The sequence below is a fragment of the Clarias gariepinus genome, chromosome 11 (genome assembly GCF_024256425.1).
Source record: "Clarias gariepinus isolate MV-2021 ecotype Netherlands chromosome 11, CGAR_prim_01v2, whole genome shotgun sequence".
Taxonomy (NCBI): domain Eukaryota; kingdom Metazoa; phylum Chordata; class Actinopteri; order Siluriformes; family Clariidae; genus Clarias; species Clarias gariepinus.
The window spans coordinates 17,145,508-17,161,155 of NC_071110.1; the positions used below are offsets into that span (position 1 = coordinate 17,145,508).

General features: G+C 38.2%; 1 protein-coding gene across 1 annotated transcript in view; it reads left to right on the forward strand.

Moving 5' to 3' along the window:
* The window catches only part of akap1b (A kinase (PRKA) anchor protein 1b), a 28,780-nt gene extending 14,617 nt beyond the window's left edge, over positions 1-14,163 (forward strand). The window contains exons 3-11 of the mRNA XM_053507834.1: positions 1,359-1,492; positions 2,396-2,522; positions 2,612-2,739; positions 9,941-10,118; positions 10,222-10,372; positions 10,456-10,523; positions 10,636-10,709; positions 10,799-10,864; positions 11,598-14,163. Coding sequence (XP_053363809.1) covers positions 1,359-1,492; positions 2,396-2,522; positions 2,612-2,739; positions 9,941-10,118; positions 10,222-10,372; positions 10,456-10,523; positions 10,636-10,709; positions 10,799-10,864; positions 11,598-11,660 — 989 coding nt within the window. The 3' untranslated portion in view covers positions 11,661-14,163. The remainder of the gene's footprint in view (positions 1-1,358; positions 1,493-2,395; positions 2,523-2,611; positions 2,740-9,940; positions 10,119-10,221; positions 10,373-10,455; positions 10,524-10,635; positions 10,710-10,798; positions 10,865-11,597) is intronic.
* The last annotated feature ends 1,485 nt before the right edge of the window (positions 14,164-15,648 follow it).

Consider the following 15,648-nt stretch of genomic DNA (forward strand, 5'->3'; position numbering starts at 1 on the left):
TGGAGCGAATCACAAACTGGTTGTCACAAGGTACCACCCTGCATTTTCGGATTGGCTGGTACTGTCCCTCCTCTAGCCTCTGATTGGCTGGAAGTGAGTGAGCGAATGTTGTGATGTTGAGCGTGCACCAATATCGAAATGCTGTAAATAAGCATTGATGGTGAACGAATAAGAAATGATGGTGAACGATTACGTCATAGAACTCTGATTTCTATTTATACTGTGAATGTGACCAATCAGTGTGACTGATATAGCATCTGGAATTGTCAATTAAATAAGCAAACACGTTAATGGAGCATGATCTGGTGCAAGTGAATAGCATTTGTTGAGAAATGAGATTAATGTTGTGTAAGGATGTTGATGCAATGTTACATTACTACACACTGTAATCATTTAAATCACACGGTGCTACCGTTATTAAAGCGGTCAGCAAAACCTGTTTTACAGAGTCTGCCATTTGATTAGTCTTTAAGTAAAATCTATGAGCTTTTGTTGTCAGGTTATGCATTGATGGTATGATAGACATGGTATGTTGAACAAAATGCAGGTCACTAAAATATTCTAGTGTTTGCAGTAGAGTGTAGTGGATTCTCTCTGCTAAAGGCCAGTCTATACTGACAGCTTTCATACCATCAAAGCAGTACACCACTAATAACTTTGACATTTCTACTCTAGCGCTTGCAAATTATTTTTTTATCAAATCGATTTGTGAGTTTTTGCGAGTCTTCAGTTGCTGTTTGCATTTTAGCTTTGACAATCTTAGGTTTTCATCCTCTAGCTGGTAAAGTAATTGTACTTTATAAGCTGTATTGTAGTATTCAGGACTGCTTTTATAATCTTTACAAAACGTGTCTACAAGTAGTTATTAAACACATTTGATAACAGTAGTTAGTTAACTAGTGGTTCACAGCTGGTAAGTTGATGAACGAATGTGCATTAGGTTTTAAGCCTCAAGAATCCTTTCTCACATCAGAGATTCACCAGTTATATCCTCTGGAGCCCTGGTGTGTTCAGAGTATCTGTGGAATACATCTGCATTGTACGCGTTCTGTTGCTTAGCAGACAGGCGTGATGTTTCTAACCTGCAGTCTGTTTTATCGTTTGCTGGGGTCTTATTCGTGGCGCAGTAACCATAATATACAAAGTCCTGTAGCTACATCCCACATGAACTTTAGTCACTGATGCAGATTAGTGTATGTGGACTGAGTGGGATGAGTTTATTTATTTATAAATAGTTGGCGCTGTTAAAAGATAAATAAGAAATTAATAATTGCATTCAGTCTTGAGGGTTAAGAATGTTTCCCTTATTTTGTTTATTCATTTATAATTTTTTCTGCCACATTTGTGTCTTGATGTAGGTTCGGATGTGAACAGTATGGATTCAGTAGACAGCTGCTCGGCTTTGGGGACAGGAAATGGACAGCAGAGTGGCAGCCAGGCCAGCCAATCACAAAGCTCAGATCTGATTGTGTGGGAAATAGAGGTGCCCAAGGTGAGTTTGGTGTTCAGTCAAGTTTCATTCTCAAGGCATTATTTGTTTTGAGCATAAAATTAATTCTACAATTTATATACCTCAGTAAACATAATGAGCAGGAGTTTCCTCAAGCTTAAAGCTTTAACAGTCTTTTGTGTAAGTTTTAATAGCTTAGCTGTCTGTTATTTGAGCTTGAACCACCATCTCTCTTCAGTTCCTCTGCCAGTGAGAGACAGCGGGAGATAGAGAGGGCTGTACATGCACGTCCCATAGGACACATTTGTGCACACGTACAGGTCATTTTAATGCATATGCCTATATGAATACACATCCCCAGTTATATTTGTCTGCACTTTTCATTATATCCCCCTATTCGTTGTTATAACATTGCATATAATAGGGATTGGAATTACCGGGGGTCTCCTGATATGATCTGTTACTTAGGTGCCGATTTGATTTGCATTGCTTTTCTGTGATCGTGATGATTTTGTAAATATTCAGATTTAATAGACTTTTTTTTTTTTCCTTAGGTTTTATTCTTAAAAAAATAATAATCAATTTATTTGCAATTTCACAATTTATTGCTTCTACCACACTGGATGCTGTACTGACTGGCAATTTGTAAGCAATTTAGATCGCCGCCTGTAGGGGTTATAGAGGACCGACATCATTTTAACACCTCAAATGCAAAAATGTATAAAGTAAAAATGTATTTTTGATTTTGAAGGCCGAGTGGCGATACATTTCTTTTTGTGCAGTCCGCACCTTTACATCTTACTTCACTGCAATTTTTTACTTCATACAAACTTTGAAAGTACACATGATAGATAAACCTTTAACCTGAATCTACCCTGCCTGTAAAGTCTTATTTTTTTTTTTTCTATTGGTTGCTCTGACATTCTCCCTCTTTGTCATTTGCAGCATCTAGTTGGTAGATTAATTGGAAAACAAGGGCGGTATGTGAGCTTTCTGAAGCAGAGCTCTGGTGCAAAGATCTACATCTCAACTCTGCCTTACACTCAAGAATTTCAGATCTGTCACATAGAGGGTGAGTGTGCTGATCTAGTAGATCATCGTTTCCACTTTGCTTGTTGCTCTGTTTGACAAATGTGTACATATATCTCTGTTTATTCTCAGGCGCCCAGCAGCAGGTAGATAAAGCCTTGGCCATGATTGGTAAGAAGTTTAAGGACCTCGACCTGACCAACCTGTACGCTCCTCCATCGTTGCCGCTTTCCCTGCCCTCCCTGCCCATGACTTCCTGGGTAAGATTCAGTCTGATTCTCTTGTTTTCCTAGTGATTTTATCAGAGAGGAAAATCCTCCTGCCTTTTGCTGGGTTGATGGAGTGTAACAGGATTCAAGATTTGTTTCTTTTCCATTCTGCCTTCAAAGCAGACACACTCAACCTGGAAACGTGATCGTATGCGCTGGCCTTCAGCATATGCATAGTGCAGTCCTTAGTTTCTAATCCACTGTTAGACAGGTCACTATATTTAAGTGAGGTGTGATGGTACACAAATAGGTGTAACATAATCATCAAACAAAATGATGGTGCCCAGTGGTTTGCTGTTTGGTAATATTTTACCAAACAGCAAAGATCCTGCATCATTTATGTTGATTTTGGTTATTGATTGGGCGATATCGATTTTGAAATCCTAAAACATTCCTTTATTTCGCATGTGTAATGCTAATAACTGCGCATGTTCACGACACGATTGTGTATGGATAACCAGAGGGGGTTGTGGGGCTAACCAGGAGCTAGCTGTGTGTTGAATTAGCATTAAATACTGTAATTTTGAAAGATACTGACTAGGGCTGCAACTAACGATTATTTTGATAATCGATTAGTTGGGCGATTATATTTTCGATTAATCGATAATCGGATAAAGCCTAAGCACTTTTTTCATTTGATATTTCGCTTATAACTATTAAAAAAAACATAAATCAGGGTATTATTTATGTATAAAAATAAACTTTAAAAAATGCAAAAGCCACATATAGAGTTAATAATGTTTAATTTGGACATTTTAAACCTTAAATGAAATGTAGTATATAATATATACAGTGTGTATATATATACACACACACACACACACACACACACACACACACACACACACATATATATATATATATATATATATATATATATATATATATATATATATATATATATATAGTTAAAAAATACACTGATATATTCAGTTAATAAGATATAAACAGCTAAAATAATGTAATTTTGTATAATAAAATGATGTATGCATAAGTAAAACCACAGTAAATTACAAGTTAACTTTGTAGTGGACTATAAAAAAACTGTAGAAATGCAAAAAGCTAATAGTCACAAATATACTGTTATTTGCATTCGCTGAAAACCACAACAATCACTAAATGTAATATTCTACTGTTATTTGTACCGTGTAAATTAAGCTAATCTAAAATAGCGCCATTTAACTAATCACTATTGCTCATGAGGTGATTGCGCAATGTAATGCTAGCGAGTAGCCCGTGAACAGATCTAGCGCGACGAAGTTAGCAAACAGTTTAAACTAAAAGCACTTAAACTATACGACTTTTACACGATGAGATACAGTTTTTACCGACCCTGCTGACGTTTCGCGATCCGTAACACCAACACGTTTTCTCTTTAAGTGTTCGTGCATGACATGCCGTGTAAGCTCGGTCTTGCATAGCGTGCAGGTTACTGTCTTCTTAGAGGCGTTTAATGTAAATCACTCCCATACCTTGGGAGGAACCAACCTCCATTGCGCGAGCAGCTGTGTGTATTTGTGCATCTTGGGGTCGCGCTTCTCAGTAACGTGCTCAGCCCAACTAATCGATAACGGCATTCGTTGACAACGAATTTCATTATCGATAATTCTTGATTTTATCGATTAGTTGTTGCAGCCCTAATACTGACTCGATTTCACTCATTTCAGTTTCGGCTGTTGTAGTGCTGGTACCAAGCCTGGATAAAATGGCAGGGTTGCGTCAGGAATGGCATCTGGCAAAGATTGGATGGTCTGCTTTGATGACTATTTGACAGAACCAGCTTAAAGACTGACCACTGAAGGGTTGCAGGATATGGCCCTGGTTACTTACTTTGTACTCTCGTCCCTGTTGACAAACTTTACAATTAATGTTTGGTTAGGAAAATTTATAATGAACAAGACCTGTTGTAATGTTCTTTTTGAAACATGACGCATTTAAAAAAAAAAGAACTTTAGAAGAAGCTTTGTACTGTCCGATTAAACGAATTTAGTAATCAATCATTAATTGGTTTACTCAAACTGATCAATTGTGCAATAATTTATTATTCTCCCTAATTTAGTTGTCCAATTCCTCCCCGTCACTAGGGGGCTCCCACATTAAAGCTACTACTACCACTCAGTCGGGAGGGCTGAAGACTATCCCGTGTTTCCTCCGAACCACGTGACGCCACCGCATCTGCTCGCTCACGCACCGTTGGGGTGCCGTGATTAATGTGGGAGCACGAAGTACCTCTCATCTCTCACCTCTGAGAGTCAGTCAGCTTTCTTTAGAGAGGTTACAGCATTACCTGGGAACCGAACCAGCGATCTCTGGATGATAGGGCGCGCACTTAGCCACTGCGCCACTCGGAGGCCCAATTGTGCAATGATTATTGAATCCCATCACTAGTTATGGTGCATTTCACTGTACGTTCCTGTCTCTATATGAGCTGCATATAGTTGAATAGAATCGACTACAGTCTGTAACACTGCCTTTAAGAGCACAAAAGCTAAAGATGGTGTGGACAAGATTAACTTGTTTTCATAATTGCAATTAAAAGGACTATTTAAATCAAAATTATTTGTTTTCACAATGAAGGCCTTATCTTGTTTGTGTGTCTGAGAGACCTGCAGCTGCTTTTCTGTATTATATGAATTCTCAAGCATGAGCCTGCAGCATCCATGCCAACACTCAGAGCTCCCGTTCTCCACAATAACTAACAAGAAGGTGAATAGTTTTATTCAACCACAATAGGCCTGCTGTGGTTATCTGTCTGTCTGTTATAATGAAGGCTGAAAATCTCTGGTCTGTAAATAGATTTCTGCTGGTCTTTCGTTTCTAACAGAAAAACTGCGCACAACAGTAGGCAGGTGTGTGTAAGTGTTTGGATACTGTGCTGGAGGTGATTAAATGTATGGGGGAAAAAATGCCTATAGCGTAGCAGCTCTAGGTTTCTAAACATGATGGTGCAGCTTCTGTAGCAGATCATCTATTGTGGATTATTTAACGGCATGCATGCTTGTAAATTATTTAGCTGAAGACAGACCAGAGATTAGCTACATGGCTAGATACTTTAGGTCTAATTAGCACACAGGTGGCTAATCTTGTCATATAAAGATGACATCGAAAACAGAATTTTAAAAGGAAAGGATTGAGGAGTATGTGCTTATTTGTCACAAAGTCCAAACATCATCTTTTTTTAATAAGTTATTTAAAATAGGCAAGGTTCAGTTAAAGTTGGTCCTGCTTGATTATGCCAAAAATCATAATCATTTTGTTCAATATTGAGATGGTTGGTAAACATGATTATTTAAAAAAAAATAAAAATAAATACAATTAAATATTTAAAAATGAGGGTGTACTGTGAAATTTGTCACCGCTTATTTCTTCCATGTTAAAGAAATGGGAACAAATTATTCTTTGACAGGCTGTTGGTTGTTCATGTAGTAACCTCAATAGCAACCTCATTTCCCCTCTTGTCTATTCCAACCACTCAGCATTCAGCATCACCAGTATACAGGAAGTCCCCAACTTAAACATTTGAGTTCACACACCGCAGTTTACATATAACATTTATAGATGCGAACAAATAAATAGAATAGACTCAAAAAAATAGACTCTGCAGTGCACCGGATATCAAGATTTACAATTGCATCCAATATTTTTAGTGTGCAAGTGAATATATAAAATGTCTAAAGTCCGGTATATTGGATGTGGGAGAAATGAGTCGGTCTCACAGGTTTTAACTAATCAGTCTGTAAACACAATGATAGAAAATGGCTGTTCTGTAAAGCCGTCCTTATGGTGAAGGATCCTACTTTCGGGAAATCCTCAACAAAACGAGTTCACAGTCCGAGAAAGTAGAAAACTTTGACAGAATGGCATCCGGGATTCCCATTCCAAACTTAGTTTGCAGTCTAAGTAAGTTGACATCTAACCCTATGCGTTTGCATGCGCGCACATATGTGAAAGTCAATAACCCTGCTCCTCTCTCCTGTCTCTGCTTCACACACACACACACGTGCGCAAACACGGCCTTAGAGGTAAAATGCAGGTTACTTGGTTTTCTTTTAACTTTCTATTCATCATTTTTATATGAATGTTTTGGGTTGTGGAATCACTGGAGTTTTCGATATTTGTTGTGTGGATTTATTTCCTTAGCCTCAGTTACAGCTTTATATTGTACAGTCATGGCCAAAAGTTTTGAGAATTACATAAATATTGGAAATTGGAAAAGGTGCTGCTTAAGTTTTTATAATAGCAATTTGCATATACTCCAGAATGTTATGAAGAGTGATCAGATGAATTGCATATGAAAATATGCCATGATCATTATGTCAGGCTGATTGGGTTAGAATGGCAGACTTGACATGTTAAAAGGAGGGTGATGCTTGAAATCATTGTTCTTCCATTGTTAACTATAGTGACCTGCAAAGAAACGCGTGCAGCCATCATTGCATTGCATAAAATAACTTCACAGGCAAGGATATTGTGGCTACTAAGATTGCACCTAAATCAACTATTTAGAGGATCATCAAGAACTTCGAGGAAAGGTTCCATTCTTGTTAAGAAGGCTTCAGGGCGTCCCAGAAAGTCCAGCAATCGTCTCCTAAAGAGGATTCAGCTGCGGGATCGGAGTGCCACCAGTGCAGAGCTTGCTCAGGAATGGCAGCAGGCAGGTGAGAGCGCATCTGCACGCACAGTGAGGTGACGACTTGGAAGATGGCCTGGTGTCCAGAAGGGCAGCAAAGAAGCCACTTTTTTCCAAAAAAAACATCAGGCACAGATTGATCTTCTGCAGAAAGTATGGTGAATGGACTGCTGGAACTGTTGCAAAGTCATATTCTCCGATGAAGCCTCTTTCCGATTGTTTGGGGCATTTGGAAAAAGGCTTGTCCTGAGAAGAAAAGATGAGCGCTACCATTAGTCCTGTGTCAGTGTTCATGTGTGGGGTTGCTTCTCATCCAAGGGAGTGGGCTCACTCACAGTTTTGCCCAAAAACACAGCCATGAATAAAGAATGGTACAAAAACACCCTCCAACAGCAACTTCTTCCAACAACAGTTTGGTAAAGAACAATGCATTTTCCAGCACGATGGAGAACCGTGCCATAAGACAAAATTGATAACTAAGTGGCTCGGGGACCAAAACGTTTAAATTTTGGGTCCATGGCCTGGAAACTTCTCAGATCTTAAACCCATTGAGAACTTGTGGTCAATCCTCAAGAGGCGGGTGGACAAACAAAAACCCACTAATTCTGACAAACTCCAAGAAGTGAATATGAAAGAATGGCTTGCTATCAGTCAGGATTTGGCTTTTATCGATAAAAGCCTTTAAAACATATGAGGTGCCTGTAATTATATTTTAGTACATCACAGAAACAACTGAAACAAAGATCTAAAAGCAGTTTAGCAGCAAACTTTGAAAAGTAATATTTGTGTCCTTCTCAATTTTTTGGCCACGGTAAATAAGACTCACTTTGTCTTCGACATATGAACAAATCCAACTTACGAACGTGCTTCTGGAACAGAACTCATTTCTAAGTAAGGGACTCTAATTTTACTTATGTCCTAAACTGCACGTGTTTCTCACTGGTTCATGTCTTAAGTTGGATGTTTTTTGTGTTTGAATGATATGTAGCTTAACAAACAAACAAACATTCCTCAGAAACTGGTCAAGTACAGGGACTACACTGAAAATTAAAGGCTAAAAAGTCCTTCAGGAAGCCTGGAGAACTATTTCTTAAGATTACATTAAAATGCAAGGAATTTTGGCTCTGTGGAAGCAAAATATTAAGTAATAAGGGCTTGTTCAAGACTTTTGTACTGTATATAAAACAAATTATCTATATACTGTACATGTGTGTAATTAATTTAACACTATTACTGCTACTACTAAAACTGTTGTATTAGTGCGCTTCCAAAATAAATTTATAAGAATACATTACTGAACTGCTGTAACTTACTGCAAGCTATAACTTACTGCAAACTATAACGCGTATTATTTGAACAGATTCCAGTGTCTCCGTTCAAGAAAATTAAAGGCTGCACCGTCATGGTCCAGAAGTAACAAAAAAAATTAAACTGCCGTGTAACAAATCCTGCAATTTGTTGTTTGTCCTCGTCAGACCCCATGTAACCAAAGAATTGGTTTTTATTATTTTTTATTTAATTATTTTTTAAAAAACTTTCCTGTTGACCAGAGGATCTCTCTTTATTATCTTTTGCTCAAGCTGAACCAAACATTCCATAAAAAAAGATGGTACACATGCTGGCAGAGCCTGTCATGCTGCTACACTAAAGAAGCGCTGTTGCTATTGTTGGTTAGGTCTTCTGGCTCTTTTGTGTAATCGAACTGCCAAGTTGTGTGACAAGATGCTAATAGGCTTTTCTAGCCTATTGTTGTGTAGAATCTTTGGCTGAAATGAACATGCCACAGACTGGCTGAGAGTGAGTTTAGGCTTTTAGCGAGGGGCAACAGCGCGTGGCTGTAAAGCAAATGGATGCACTGGATTTATTACACAATACGAGAGCATCATTGGTCAATGAAATGCAGCACAATAATCGCTTAGTCTCAGTTGTCTTGTTTCCATAATAGTTGGAGGAAGTTTTACGGTGTTTTGTGGTAAAGTGCATTTTGCAGCTTTGCTTTTTTTTTTTTTTTTTTGCCACGCAGCCACGGTGCTGCACAAGATTCAACTGGACTAATGGAGAGCGACAGAAAGGTTAAATGTAAAAGACAGATTTAAATGTAAAAGCTGTTAAGGGCAGTAGAGACTTTTATTTATTTATTAATTTTGCACTCTGGCGGGGGTCTATCAATGTGTACGTATTAGTAATAAAATAAATATAAAAGTCTTTGCCACACATGTTCATCACCCTGCATGTTAAGGATGCTAACACTCTTTAGTTGCAAACTGAGTCTTTTAGTTCACCTCTTACCAAAAAAATGTGTTGAATGAAGTTACTCTTTTAGCAGGTTTTAAACACTTCCTGGGTGTGTTTGTTTTTCTTGCTAGAGCTGTCAATCAAATCAGATTGAAACAGGAAGAGGAGAGGCACCTGACGGAGGCTTCCAAATACAAAATATTATTTCCTTAAGATTGTATTTTGGATGAGATTAGAATTTTTACTTTTCATTGACATGGCAATGGCATGCATGTACTTTTATAGGGGAAACACTGACATTAATCAAAATATTTGTTTATTTTAAAGCTCCTGCTTCCTAATGGTGTAACAGTGGAGGTGATCGTGGTGAACATCGTCTCTGCAGGCCATGTGTTTGTCCAGCAGCACACACACCCTACATATCACGCTCTGCGCAGTTTAGACCAGCAGATGTTCCTGTGTTACTCTCAGCCTGGCACTCCTGCTCTGCCCTCACCTGCTGAAAGTAAGAAACTCAGCCACACACAATCATGCACTCTCACCGTGTATTTCTACTTGACTGATTTCGCCATTTTGTCTCTCCTGCTCTTCCTCTTCCTGTTCACCAGTTGGCGTGATCTGTGCGGCTCCTGCAGTAGAAGGAGCGTGGTGGCGAGCGCAGGTCATCTCTTTCTACAAGGATTCCAACGAAGTGGAGATCCGATACGTGGACTACGGTGGCTACGACCGAGTGAAGATTGATACTCTTCGTCAGATTAGGTTACTGCTTCTTTTGCATGGTGTTAAAGTGTGACACCCCAGGTTTTTAGCTTTCCTCTTCATTAATAATTTGTGTCTTGCAGGTCTGACTTTGTGACGTTACCGTTCCAAGGGACAGAAGTGTTATTGGACAACATCGCTCCTCTCCCTGGTGGGATTTATTTTATTTTTTTGTTAATCTTATTAAAGTAGTTGCATAAATAATTGGTTGATATTGGCATTGTATAACCTGCATCATGCTTTACTCTCCTAATCGTTTGTAGGAGAGGAAGGCTTTTCAGCTGAAGCAAACTCTGCACTGGAAGAGATGACACGAGGGCTACCTTTGCTTGCACAGGCAAGTGCTGACCAGCATAAGGTTTTGAACATGCGTGTCACTTGTTGTCGACTGATAGTGTTAATAAAAACATACTTTGTTGGTTTTAGGTCACGAATTATGACAATAACACGGGCCTTCCTTTAGTGCAGATGTGGAACATGGTCGGAGAAGAGGTGAGTGTATTCTGACTAGAGAATGGATCTTGGTTTCTTTTTGTGCCATTATAAGAATTTGATCATTTATCCTAAAACACGCTTATGTTCTTTATACTCGCTTATATATGTTGATCAACCATTAATGCATTTTAGAGGAACCGCCAAAATCCATAAAAATAAAGTGCACAGAGCTGAACAAAAAAGGCTTCTAAATGGAGAAAGGAAGAAGTGGAAGTTATTTTGACTCAATTCTGTGCCAGTAAAAAGCTTTAATGATAATAGCATTGACACAACTGAGGCCAAATTTACAAGCCATTAATTAAAATGTAGAAAGAAAGAGATCTACTCTGTTCCCAGGTGATTGTGGAGACCAAGCACACCAGTTACTCAGGTAATGTTTTAATTGTATCAAGTGTGTGCAGAATTTTAAATGTGCAACTTTAAGACAAGTCACAATGACAAAGGGACAGTTTTATAATCCAATTCTTATTCCCCCGGAGAAAAATTAAGGATAAAATCCATAACGTTCTTTACACGTCGTTTCCCTCATTGGTTCAGCTAGCACTAAATCTTTAGGCAGAATAAGGCGCAGACATCTCAGCTCGTGCTTTGTTTATACAGCGGCCTTTCTTTTGTCATTATTACGAGTGTGTATATTCCTGTTTTTTCTTTCTCTGCCTGATTAGGATTTGTGTATTTAACAATTTTCGCACCTGTTTTGATTTAAATTTTCTTTCTCTTCTCTTTGCAGGTGGTTCTGTTGAATCGTACATTAGCAGAGCGAGGTTTAGCTACGTGGGTGGACAGTTTCTGATCTCTCGCCCTTCTCTCGTCCTCCATCCCCTACTTCACTTTTTAGACCCCGCCTACCTGAAGTGCACATCACTGGCTAGCAGAAAATTACTTTTACATTTAGTTTTTTTTTTTTTTTGGGCCTTCTACTTCCTTTTGATAAAGGTTAATTTACTGTAAAGGACAAATAATAAAAAAATGAAGAGTGTCATGTCAAGTTTTGATCAGAGAGCATCTTGTAAAAAAATAAAAATTAAAAAAACCAACTGTGGGTGTAAATTTAAAGACAGCTAGTAACTAAATGAAGTTGGTCAGGTTTCCCATTCAGCTAGGCTCCTCGAGGCACAAACCAGACTGTGGATTCAAGAGCTATAACTGTATTTATAAAGGGTGTACGTTGATATAATGTATGTTTACGTAAATGTAATAATGGTGCATTTTGTAAAGACTGTTGCTTCTCGGGGTCGAGACTGATTTCAGCAACATGTGCATACTTTTGTAGCTCTACCTGACTAGCTCATGTCATTATTGGATTAATTTTTCCTAGTGGTTCACGACTGCAAGTTTCCTTTTGAGTTTGAGTCCCAATGTCCCAAACACCTGTGCACATTCAGTGTATAGAACAGGACACCTCCATGTCATGAAGAAGCACACTGCGCAAAAGTGTGTGATCCTCTACCACAGAGTCTTGTTCATCAATGTGGCCTTATGGAGGGAACCAAAATCCTGTCCTCCGCTGCACACGGTCTGCGGGACGTGTCCAGCAAATTGCCTTCAGCGTGAGCTTGTTTCTTTGTAGCTCTTATTTAAGAGTTTGTTTATTCGCGATTTCCACATGTAACTCGAGGAAACACTACAACACTGGCCTGCGCATCAGCTTCACTACACGTGCATCCTGACCCATGACGAAACTTCCACATCAGAGCACTGAGGGGTCTCGGAGCTCAGGCTCCCGTTTTTGGGGTAGACGAACTGCATATAGTGTGCTGTGTCAATCGTATGCATGCAGTCCTGTTCAGAGCACATCTTTTGATCCACACATCACATTAACGCACCTTTTACTATATAGCGTGGCTTTGCGTGAACACCAGAGGAGGTTCGATCACTTGGCTGTAGCCTACTGTGCCTACATTCAGGTTCCTTAGATCAATACAGATGGGCACCGTGGTCAGTAGCTAATGACTGTAGTCTGAAATTTTAAGAATGTCCACCATTTAATCAGTCTCATGAGGCTGGCTGCTAAAATAGGCATTCTGATGAAACTGATTTGTTGCAAAAGATAAAAAGCTTTAAGACATCTCATTCAGGTTTTCTTTGTTTGTTTTTGTTTTTTTGTTTTTTTTACTTTGAGTTTGATTTAAATAATGCTCTGTTGCTCTATTGATATTTTGTTTTTTTTAAGTGTGTAAACCACTAGCTTTTTGTGTGTGCTGTTTGAGTGTGTTGCATTACGTGGTTATGTATGGGCTCACTCATCCAGTTTTCTGCTGCTACACCACTTCCATCCTGATGTTGCCAATCCCTAACCTGATGAAATATCACCAGCTGTTTTCATTTTTACCCAAGCACTAATTTCCATTTTATGATTTGCGGTTTTGTGTGTGCTGCTAACATAATTGATGAAGACTACACATGTTTGGTTTCAATCTGACTTCCAAAACTTGAATAATTTTTTTCCCCTAAATTAATGTTCTTGATTTAAAATGATTATGTTGAACCCAGCAGTCTTTTAAACTGACAAAAGGTGGTTATGTTTCTGTAGATTTCAAAGGGATGTGCACTTTTCTGTAACCTCACTCACGCTGAGTTGCTATAGGATCTGTAATATCTGTGGTATGGACTTTTATTTTATTTCCTTACTGTCTGGTGTTCAGATTGTTCAGTGTATCGTATTGAAGCTGTGGGGGGAAAAGATTAACCGATGAGGCAGTGATGTACTAAATGTGCTACAGAATGTAGTCTCTGGAGGTATTTCTGAACTGTACAGTCAAACCATTAAGGCAGCGCAACAACTTAAATGCAGAAACTGTTTTTTCTTTTTTTCTTTTCTTTACCCCCCCATTCCCACCCCACCTTTGTTTGCAAGTTCATAATTCTCAGTAGATTTCTGACAGTTTGTTTTTTTAACCCCATGCTGGAAGTTTATGGCCTTTTTCTTCTCCACCTTTTCCGTTGCCATGCTTCATCAACTGACCGTACTTCACTTGTTTGTCTGTGTAAATAAAATTTCACTGTTCTTTTGTACAACGCTGGGAAGAGTGTATGAAAACAAAGGGATCATTTTGTTTTGTTTTGATTTTGTTTTTCACCCCAACTACATGTTTTGTTTATAGGACTGGTTTGAAGTGTTTTGCTTAGCTAGTTGATTGATTCTTTGATTATTTGAGTGCAAAGCAATCCTGCCCACAGCATAACCATGTACAGGTTTTTGCTAGACTCATGAAAACGTTTGAATCCTGGTTGTACAGATCTATATATTATATAGATATATATAAAAAAAGAGAATAAAATTATTAAAACATGCACTATCTTGTGTTTTGTGCAGTACTGGGTTTGGGACATTTTGCAAAACTTTGACCTTTTTAAGTTTAATAATGTTGCAAGTGTAAGTTTATGTCACTAGGGGGAGGAATAATACAAACTTTATTCTAATGGATCCCAATAATATGCTGCTCTCAGGGGTTGAATAAAGTTCTCTCCAAAAGTATTGGCACAGGATAGCCAATTCTTTTCTTTATGCCCTACACATTAAACATTTGTTCATGTTGTTAACTAAATGTTAAGATCAGGAAATGAAGCCTGTAATTTTGATCTGTTGTCTCCTAGTCAGCTTTTGAACACCAAACCCAAATGTCTTTTATAGTAAAGCAACAAAAACGTGAGAATTTCCCTTTCTGTTCCAGTACCCTTTTTCATATCTGCTTATTTTAAAACTTGTACAAATGTATTCAAGTGCCTTGGTTTCCTGTAGCTGGTGCACACATTAAATTCAATTATTTTTTTCAATCGTTTTTTTTTTTTGTTTGTTTGTTTTCAATTTAGGACACAGACACTCTTGTCCAACCAGCTGTATATTTTAATAGCTGAGCAGGGGTAGAGTTCTTGAGTGGGTATCTTACACCTCCAGGGTTGGGGTTCGAATCTCGTCTGTGCGTTGAACTTCGTGAGCACTCCAGTTTTTTACCCATGTCCAAAGACATGCATTGTAGGGCAGGTTAGGGTTTTCAATTGCCAGTGAACAAGTTGCCTCCCTGCCACACTACACAGGATAATCAGTATATGAATTGAATGAATGAATTGCTGATGAAGGTTTCGGTGTAACACTAGATTTTAGGACTGGACTGTCTATGTATAGTCGTTTGTCTCAGCTACAGGAGAGCTGTGAGCAAAACCAGTTACCAGTGTTGATGAAAGACTGCACAGTTCTGGGGATAAAAAAACAAACATCACACTTTTAATGTAGAGATTATTCCCCCCTATGATAACATTAAAGGTTTTAATCTTGATGTCGTTTGTTCACTCGTTGGTCATTAAGTAACTATGCAGTTTTTCATTTTTTCTTTCTAATAAAGTACATGCAATTTGTTTCAGTACATTTGTATTAGAATTATGGATTCTATTACCAATTTTTAATGTCTACTTACTTTGCACCCACCCTGTATATCACTCCGTACGTATACAAATGACTTTTAGCCCGATTGTTACTCTAGACAATTTCTCAGCCCCCATCTAACTCATCCTTTAATGAATAAAGACCAGCATGAAACTGGACGTAGTACTTTGGGTGGAAGACGGTTCACAGCACGAGTGTCACTGTCATAATAGATAGTTGTGCTGGTAAGAGTATGATATAATGAGATATATATATATATATATATATATATATAATTAATTAAATGATTAATAGCTTTATTTAAGCTGAATAATTCTCGTAAATCAAATCATTAGAGGCATGGATACTTAGACTGTCTTTACTACTGTATATACTACAGAAAAATGACAATATTAAA